The sequence below is a fragment of the Mesoplodon densirostris genome, chromosome 4 (genome assembly GCF_025265405.1).
Source record: "Mesoplodon densirostris isolate mMesDen1 chromosome 4, mMesDen1 primary haplotype, whole genome shotgun sequence".
Classification (NCBI taxonomy): domain Eukaryota; kingdom Metazoa; phylum Chordata; class Mammalia; order Artiodactyla; family Ziphiidae; genus Mesoplodon; species Mesoplodon densirostris.
In genome coordinates, this window is record NC_082664.1 from 166,530,531 (window position 1) to 166,540,305 (window position 9,775).

General features: G+C 46.4%; 1 protein-coding gene across 1 annotated transcript; it reads right to left on the reverse strand.

Moving 5' to 3' along the window:
* Positions 1-7,801: 7,801 nt before the first annotated feature.
* On the reverse strand, positions 7,802-9,029 carry LOC132488213 (ester hydrolase C11orf54 homolog). The gene is given in 2 exon segments (XM_060096152.1): positions 7,802-8,752; positions 8,808-9,029. Coding segments are annotated over 2 exon segments (1,173 nt in total).
* Positions 9,030-9,775: the final 746 nt, after the last annotated feature.

Below are 9,775 nucleotides of genomic sequence, written 5' to 3' on the forward strand. Positions count from 1 at the left end.
GTCTGGGAGGATCCCATATGCCGCGGGGTGGCTGGGCCCGTGAGCCATGGCCGCTGAGCCTGCGCGTCCGGAGCCTGCGCGTCCGGAGCCTGTGCTCCGCAGCGGGGGAGGCCACAACAGTGAGAGGCCCGCATACCGCAAAAAAAAAAAAAAAAAAAGCAGCCCTCCAGGTGGGAGGGAGGCTCAAGAGGGAGGGGATATGGGGATATATGTGTACATATATAGCTGATTCACTTTGTTATACAGCAGAAACTAACACACCATTGTAAAGCAATTATACTCCAATAAAGGTGTGAAAACAAATAAATAAATAAAGCAGCCCTCCACCCTAGGCCACAGGCTCAGAACCCAAATGGGCCGGGCCCAGCGTGCTTGCTTGGTCCCCACGTCCTCCTGAGCACTTCTCCTCCCCCTGCCCAGGATCCACGTCCAGGATGGGATCCGCTCTCCTGGTTCCCATGACTCAGGCTCTCCCCAGATTTGTTCTGTCCTCTTTAGAGAGATCCACCCATTGCCTTGGTGTGAGGATCAGCTCGGAGAGGAATCTAGTAGAAATGCTATCAGTCCAGAGGCCCGAGTTCCACTGAGACCCTGTATCGGAAGATGTGATTGGATTCCAGAGGTGGGTGTAGACGTGTATCCGTGCTGAATTCCACCCAACACCATCTGCTGTGGGGCAGGTGGTGACTGGGGTGCCTTTCCTGCTCTTTCATTCTGGTCCAGTAGGTGAATCCCCAGTCTGGGCCGGAGTCCTCAGAGGGAACTGTGTCACCTGAGAAAATAGGATTCAAACTCACTTCTGAGTCACTTCATGATGCCAGATGCCCTGCTAGCTCCCAGAGACCTATACCCAATTGTGACTTTCTGCACAATTGTGACTTTCTGCACAATTGTGACTTGGACTGCTTTCCGGCACGGCCCTGATCTTCCTTCCAATGAGAGGCCGTGTGAAAGGGGCCATCAAGCCCTGCTGGTCAGCACGTGGTGTGCAAGATGCTGCTTGTGGCTTAGTGAGGCCTAACAGGACACTCCACATCGTGTTAGCCAGAGGCCATGAAATACCACATCTGTGCTGGCTGCTGGGGCTGCTGAATGAGGTACCACACCATATATTGTCTCTCGGTTCTGGAGGCTGGAAGTCCAACTCCGGGTGCCGGAAGGGCCAGGCTTCCTCTGACACCAGCTGCGAGGCCTCCCCAGCTTCTGGTGGTTGCTGGCTATCCTCGGTGTTCCTTGGCCTGCAGACCCATCACTCCAACCCTCCCCCTTCATTTGGTCCTCTCCCTGTGTCCTGTCACCAGATGCTGCCCATGACATGTATTTTAACAAAAACTGCTAGTTGCTAATAGATAAAAATAGAAAAGTTGACACCAAAAAATCTGGATTTGAGTAGGTAACAGTGACCAGTGTGCCAGCTTTGCTAGAGTGCCTACTAAAAAAAGATTCATTTTTTAATCTGGAATTTTGATTTAACCCGTGCCCTGTGACTGTCTTGTCACACACACGAGTGTAAATGAATTCATCATACCCTTTTCTGAGAGTAAACACAGAGAAAGGTGGGGGACACGGGATGGGGCACTCGAGGTCGGAGGTGAGAGGGGACACCTCTATCCGGGGCAGGATGAGGGGAACCGAGCCCCTCAGCACCTGGGGGTGCTCCACGGGCGGAGTGGACCTCAGATCCTGCCAGTGCAGGCCCGGCAGTGATGCTGATGCTCAGAGCAGCACCCTCACTCCTCGGCCTCTGCACCGCCCTCAGTCCAGCCTCTCAAGGTCCCCTCCTTCTCTGGAACTTTCCTCGGGCAACAGAAAGTTTTTCCATGGGATATTTTGGAGGTTTTTTTAATCACCTGTACACGTTTTGGCTAAGGTGGTGTTTTTTGTGACTCCCAGCCATGCCTACTTCGATCTGGTTTCTCGTGGTTTCCGGGACAGTCCTCGCCCCGGACCCCGAGGCAATCAGAGCTCTGATTTTCAGGAATATTTTTCACCTGCACGATTCTGCACCCCTTAGAGCCTCTGCTGAGGAGAGTTCTACAAATGCCGTCCTCATTCATTTTTGTTTATACAGCACAGCAGGAGGCATCTGTCCACATCCTTGTTCCAAGGCAACACATAGCTAAAATTTCACTCCTTAGTTTACCCCCAATTTTGAATTTCTTGGTTGAGGACCATCACTTTCTTAATTTTTAAAACATCTTTCACCACTGACACATAGCATTTGGCTTTTTTAAGGGCTATTTTTGACAAAGCTACTAATCTTTTAAAAACAATTTAAGTACTATATATACACACAAGCTAAAGGTTCTATCCCTGATGAGTTGGAACAATAATAAGAATGCGCTGAGTTTCAGCTGCTGGGAGGTCAGCAAGGTGGGGTCCCTGGGAGTCCCAAGGTTCTGGGTCCACACTGGGTGAGATGCACCCACACGAGCCTATGAGCCACACGTTGCTGTCTGTGTGCTGGAGAGGGGTGGCCAGAGCTCAGAGCCCAAGGAGCTTGTCCAAGGTCACTCAGCTACTACAGGGCAGAGCAAGACTCTGTTCCCTCACAGCAGAGCTGATTATTCACAGCCTCTGGCCAGGTGACCACACGCCTCATGCCTCCCACTCAGGGGAGTCTGGGAAGAAACACTCTCCTATAGAGGGTGGGGAGCAGGGTGGGGAGGGAGTTAAGAAGACACACCTTTATTTGTTTGTGGATTATTCAACTTTGATCCAGGGCCAATTTATTACCTTGGTAATTCTTAAGAAGCAAGCAAGAAAATTTAAAAATCGATTGATCCATCCATACGAATAAATATTTGAAGCCTAAGAGAAAATGAAAGAAATGGAGGCTTAGCAAAACATTATTCCATGTCATTGACTTTTATAATCTTTTTTTTGGTTTTTTGCTGCATTGGGTCTTCGTTGCTGCGCGCGGGCTTTCTCTGGTTGCGGCGAGCTGGGGATACTCTTCGTTGCGGTGTGCGGGCTTCTCATTGCGGTGGCTTCTTTTGTTGCGGAGCACGGGCTCTAGGCATGTGGGCTTCAGTAGTTGCGGCACGCGGGCCCAGTAGTTGTGGTTCCCAGGCTCTAGAGTGCAGGCTCAGTAGTTGTGGCGCATGGGCTTAGTTGCTCCGCGACATGTGGGATCTTCCTGTACCCGGGCTCAAACCCGTGTCCCCTGCATTGGCAGGTGGATTCTTAACCACTGCGCCACCACTCAATCTTTTGAGAATAGTTGTAAATCAATAGATGTTGAGAGTCTGTGGTGTTGGCTTGGCTGCCATCATCTTGTTGGAACAGAATTCAGTTCTAGATTTTGTCTCCTGTGTATCACTGCTGACCTTACGAATTTTGGGGGGTGTATTTTGTAAATTTTCATACCTGAAGGATGGCAAGCCCCTTCAGAACACAAACTACGTTCGCATTGCACCTTTATCATCTGTTCTCTGGGGCATCTTGGGCAAAGTCCGTAAACATTCTCATCTTGGGTCTGAGAACAATAGATCTTTTTTTGCTCAGAAAACTAAACAACTGGAAAACAGTTAAGACATAAAAGTCACATGAGAAGTACATGGCTTAACTCAACGGTCAGTATTTACATAGTTAATATAAAGTGGATCATTAACATATAAATATATTTGGAGAATGAAAGAGGAAAAAATAGAAGTAGGTAGTTGCGTTAAGTTCACAAAAATCCTGTGAAAAAACTGGCTCTAAAGTTAATATGTACCAGAATCATCGACTAAAATGGTTCCAGCGTTGCCACTGGGAGTGGGGCTTAGGGTGGGGCTGCTGTTTTTCATTAGGAACCCATAATCCTTTATTGTCAGGGTTCTTAGTTGAGATGACAGAATCCACTCTAGCTTTTTTCTTAAGAAAACAGGAGTTTAAGGAGTAGCTGGAGCTCCAGGAATCACGGGGAGATGTGAAGAGGCTGGGTTTCTACAGTGGTTCCACACTGGGCTGCAGAAACGGCCACTGCCTGGACGCCCACTGCCCTGCTGAGAGCAGCAGCCTCCTCGCCATGAGGAGGCGAGGCTCCAGGTCAAAGGTGTGGGAGGTCAGCCAATGGGCAGAACCCACGTCCCACGGTCCGGAGTGGTGCTGAGAACCAGCAAGGCTGAAACACTGCTGGGAAGCCGGGTTTTTATGACATGGAACTGTTCAAACAAATTTTATTTTTTGAAGCCAAGCATACATATTACTTTGATGAAAATAAAAAAAACTAAAAAAGAGAAGGGCTTTGTGAGCTGGAAGTAGAGCCAGCTTCTAGGCTTGTCAAGTACTTTTAATAGGATGAGTTGGCATTTTCACGTGGTAGGTGGAAAGTTATTTGAAGGTTGGTTTTTAGCTCACTTCATCTTAAGGGATGCGGTGTAGCCCTCTTGCTGGCTGTAGTCAAGTACAGGGGAGGCCATGAGCCTGGTCCTTACCCAGGAAAGAAAGGCATTTGCAAAGCCAGTGCCTCTCCCCCGGTTTTTTTTTTTTTTTTTTTTTGCTGTACGCGGGCCTCTCACTGCTGTGGCCTCTCCCGTTGCGGAGCACAGGCTCCGGACACACAGGCTCCGCGGCCATGGCTCGCGGGCCCAGCCGCTCCGCGGCATGTGGGATCTTCCGGGATCGGGGCACGAACCCGTGTCCCCTGCATCGGCAGGCGGACTCTCAACCACTGCGCCACCAGGGAAGCCCTCTCCCCCGGTTTTGTTCCGAGCTCCTGACCTCCCCCCTTCCCCAGTCCCCTTAAGATCGGCATGTGAAACTTGATTATCCTAAAGCAGTCATCTGAAATCGCACTGTGTCAGGTCAGATGGCTGACTGAGCCTGGCCAGGGACAGGTGTCCATGGAGGAGGGAGGAAGTGGACACTCCAAGGGGCGTATTTATAGCAATTGGAGTTAAAAATACAACCAGCCTGGTCCCAAAGCCTGGGCCGGACGCGATGGCGTGGACCTCTGTGGTGAGTGAACCTCACAGGGCCGAGGAGCAGAGTGGGGTGGGGAGGAAGGCCCCTTGCCACAGAAAGCCCCAAGAGACGGCTCGCCCAGAGGTCTGTGATGCCGTGAACACAGGCCCCGGGAGGTGACTAGTCACCAGCAACCCGTCTCTTCCCACGTCTGGCTTCCTCGCCAGCTAGAGCTTAGATTGTGGAACACCGAGGGGAGCTGCAGGAACGCATTGATGAAATCTGCAGGGCAGGGGAGGACCTTCCAAAGAGCTTCACATTTAATCACGGTGTTTTCCCCCCAAGTTTTACTGAGATATAGTTGACATATAACATTGTCTTAGTTTGAGGTGTACAGCATAATGATTTGCTATATGTATATTTATGTATCGAGGAATGATCATGGTGGTAAGTTTTGGTAACAGCCATCACCTCACACAGTTACTCTTTTTTTTTAAATTTTTTTTATTTTTTATTTTTTTATTTTTTGCTTTATAACAAATTTAATCAGTTATACATATACATATGTTCCCATATCCCCTCCCTTTTGCGTCTGCCTCCCACCCTCCCTATCCCACCCCTCCAAGCGGTCACAAAGCACCGAGCTGATCTCCCTGTGCTATGCGGCTGCTTCCCACTAGCTATCTACCTTACGTTTGGTAGTGTATATATGTCCATGCCGCTCTTTCACTTTGTCACAGCTTACCCTTCCCCCTCCTCATATCCTCAAGTCCATTCTCTAGTAGGTCTGTGTCTTTATTCCTGTCTTACCCCTATGTTCTTCATGACATTTTTTTTTCTTAAATTCCATATATATGTGTCAGCATACAGTATTTGTCTTTCTCTTTCTGACTTACTTCACTCTGTATGACAGACTCTACGTCCATCCACCTCATTACAAATAGCTCAATTTCATTTCTTTTTATGGCTGAGTAATATTCCATTGTATATATGTGCCACATCTTCTTTACCCATTCATCTGATGATGGACACTTAGGTTGTTTCCATCTCCGGGCTATTGTAAATAGGGCTGCTATGAACATTTTGGTACATGACTCTTTCTGAATTATGGTTTTCTCAGGGTATATGCCCAGTAGTGGGATTGCTGGGTCATATGGTAGCTCTATTTGTAGTTTTTTAAGGAACCTCCATACCGTTCTCCATAGTGGCTGTACCAATTCACATTCCCACCAGCAGTGCAAGAGTGTTCCTTTTTTTCCACACCCTCTCCAGCATTTATTGTTTCTAGATTTTTTGATGATGGCCATTCTGACTGGTGTGAGATGATATCTCATTGTAGTTTTGATTTGCATTTCTCTAATGAGCAAAGATGTTGAGCATCCTTTCATGTGTTTGTTGGCAGTCTGTATATCTTCTGTGGAGAAATGTCTATTTAGGTCTTCTGCCCATTTTTGGATTGGGTTGTTTGTTTTTTTGTTATTGAGCTGCATGAGCTGCTTATAAATTTTGGAGATTAATCCTTTGTCAGTTGCTTCATTTGCAAATATTTTCTCCCATTCTGAGGGTTGTCTTTTGGTCTTGTTTATGGTTTCCTTTGCTGTGCAAAAGCTTTTAAGTTTCATTAGGTCCCATGTGTTTATTTTTGTCTTTATTTCCATTTCTCTAGGAGGTGGGTCAAAAAGGATCTTGCTGTGATTTATGTCATAGAGTGTTCTGCCTATGTTTTCCTCTAAGAGTTTGATAGTCACACAGTTACTCTTTATTCACAAGTTGACTGATTGGCAAGTCTGTCACTGATGTACATTGTGTTGTATCTATTGAAATGTGCTTCTGGAAAGAGATGGAACATTGGGGAAAACTGCTTTTGTGGTGAAAACATTGTTGCAAATTACAAAAACCACTTTTTTTAAATGAATGTAAAATTTTTATTCATTTCTTTTGGTACAAACTAGAGTTTATTTAAAAATAATATTTAGGAATTTATACTCACAGGACATGTTATAGTTAACTTCCAAAGACAAAAAATATTTCGTGACAATTTATTATATGCTTAGTATTATAAAGCTCCTAAATCTGAACAGTGTTGGCATTACAAGATTAAAGAGTTGTTTTTGGCTAATGATTATTATAGGAAAACACTGAAGAAAATTTCAACCATTACAATCGGTAAAGGTATAATTTTATAGTTCATGAAGGACAGTAGTCATATTTAGCAATAGCCTCATTTATAGAGTATATTCACCTCGAGGTTGTCTTTTGATGCTGTTTCTTTTCAATTCTCTTCTTGCAAATAACCAACAAGGCAGAAACTGCTTCCAACTGACAGTCCAAACAAAGGAGGAATCATGGCTAACTGTCTGGTTGCTAATGTTTGTTAAAGGCAAATTGCAAACTTCTGAGTATGGTTCAACATCACCAAAAGGAGTAAAGTTGCTCCCTCTGACCACCTTATTCCATGAAAAGAGTGTACTTTGACTTCTAAAATGGATTTCAAAAATTCAGTAGAAAGATTTAACAACTATCAACATTTCCAACACTGATTTTTCTAATACCCAGAAACATCCACTGAGCAGTTGTAAGACTAATTTGAAAAACTGAATACTATTATACAAATGTAAATTATTACTATTAGCTAGTAGGAATAATCACTTGATTCTTAATCCTGTTTTTATTTAATTATAAACATAAGACTGATTTTTAGAATAAAAAGAATGAAGAGCATCTCCATCATGTGTCTTTGTTCCCAATAATCCCTTTCAGATAGATCTGTGAAGTAATACAGAGCACAGTGTCGACATACCTTTCATTTCAAAGGCCAAAAAAAATGGGCCTTAAATAGTGAGATCACTTCTGTTAGGCCTTATATTAGTATCAATTAGTGAGTTAATCAGTCAAACGAGTATCAGTTGATTTAATCTCGCCCAAATGAATGGGTCTCTGTTGGTTGATCAATGCAATAGAGAAACTCTGCAGGTAAGAAGTACCCAAGATATTCCACTGTGTCTGGAGTGGTGTCATAATGGTAGTGCCCACCTTCTTCATGATGACTGAAACAATGAGTGTGCTCCAACCACAAATCAAACCCTGGGTCTCTGGAGATAAAAACTGGCAAACCAAAGGAGGCTTCATCTCAAAAACGTAACCATTTATTCAAGTCTTCATCAGAGTTCAATGGGCAGGAAGAAAATTCTGCTGGCATAATGTGAATCTTCACTTTTCTCTTCTGAATCACGAAGGTACCTCCCATTCCTACAGGCTTATCTCCATAATGTTTTTCAAGAGTCTGTCTCATACAAGTCACAAACTTAAGTTTTCCAGTTCTTCTTTTGGCTTTCACCTCAATGACCTTTCCAGGTTGGCCTTCACTGGCAAAAAGAATAGCCAGTAATGCACACCCCAAATCATGATATTTCTCACTGTATTTCTCTAGTAGGCACCCTCCCTCTGCCGAGGTAACAGGAGCAAAGTAACTTCCATTCACAGGAGGTTTGTGTTCACTTTCTGTTTGAACAACTGGCATAAACTCAGAATTGAATCCAAGAGTCTGAAATGGGCCTGCTCCTGCTCCAAGAACAAAAGCTCCAGGAAGCTGGATTTCTTTTGCGATTTTATTTAGATCATAAACTTTTTTTTTATTTATAAGAGGCAATAAGTAAGGCGCACCTCCTACTTCTGCAATTCTAGTTTTCCCACAGATACCTTTTACGGGAAAGGTAAATGTCTCCTTAGTCAAATTAGGGCAATCAACTACAGACACCTGGACATCAGCAAAGTTATCCGATAGCAGCTGAACTCCAAACTCTGGAACTCCTCGCTCCAGCAGCTCTCCTTTCACGTGTTGCCCCTCCCTTCTGCGCAGGTCCTAAGCAGAGGCCCCGCCCCACGCTTGTACGCCCCCTGCTTAGGCCCTCCCCCACGCTCCAAAGTCCCCGAAACCGCTTTCTGAAGGAAGGAAGATGGCGGCTGGGAGAGGCGGGGAGCGGGCCTCTGCCCGCTTGCGGGGACCCAGTGCAGAGCGGGTCCCGCGTGAGGCCAGGGACGCGGATGCAGACCTCTGGGGCCTGTCGCAGGCCTGGATTAACTGACACACGTGGCAGAGAGACGCCAGCTCCCAGGTACTGCCCGCCACCGTCCACCATCTAGGGAATGCGGCCGGGGAGCCCCTCACGCACTGCCCTGGGAGCGGGACGGGTCTGAGAAGAGGAGAAACATGCAGGGATGAGGCCTGACCAGGGAGCGCCCGGGGGTCCCACATGTGAAATCTAGAAAAAGATGGGTGTTTTTTTTTTTTTTCAAGAGAGAAAGAGCTGGGAAGACGCACAGTAACAGGAGACCCGAGTGTGAGCGGACATGTGCCTCCTTCCCTGCCTCCTGCACACGCTGCTGGGTTGATTACTCACCGTGGCTGGGTCGTGGGGGGGGTGTCAGGCTTTGCCCTGGGGAGTTGGGCAATTACAGTTCTGAGTGTTGAAAAAAATAGTCTCATTGCGCCCATGGGCACCTCTGGATGCTCAGAGGGAAAGGAGTCAGCAGGGTCCTCCTCGTCAAGCTGCCCAGAGACCCTGACTAAAGGGGAGAATTATGTGTATTGAACTCCCTGCGTTCTCTCCCCCTTTACTCCTACCCACCCCTACTTCCTAGACCCCAAAGCAAAAAACAACACAAGAGTGACAACGGTGGCCAGCTTACAGATAGAGAGCTGTGCAAAAAATCCAAACTAGATTTTCAAGTCCACCCTGTTTATGCGACTTTCCAAGTGGTTAAGTCAGTGATTCCCAGCCCCGGTTTTAGGACACCCCCAGGTGTCTTCATGCCAAGGGCGATCGTGAAATTCCCAAAATAAAATGGTTTTAAGTCCCTGCACTTTAAACTAAGCTCACACCTT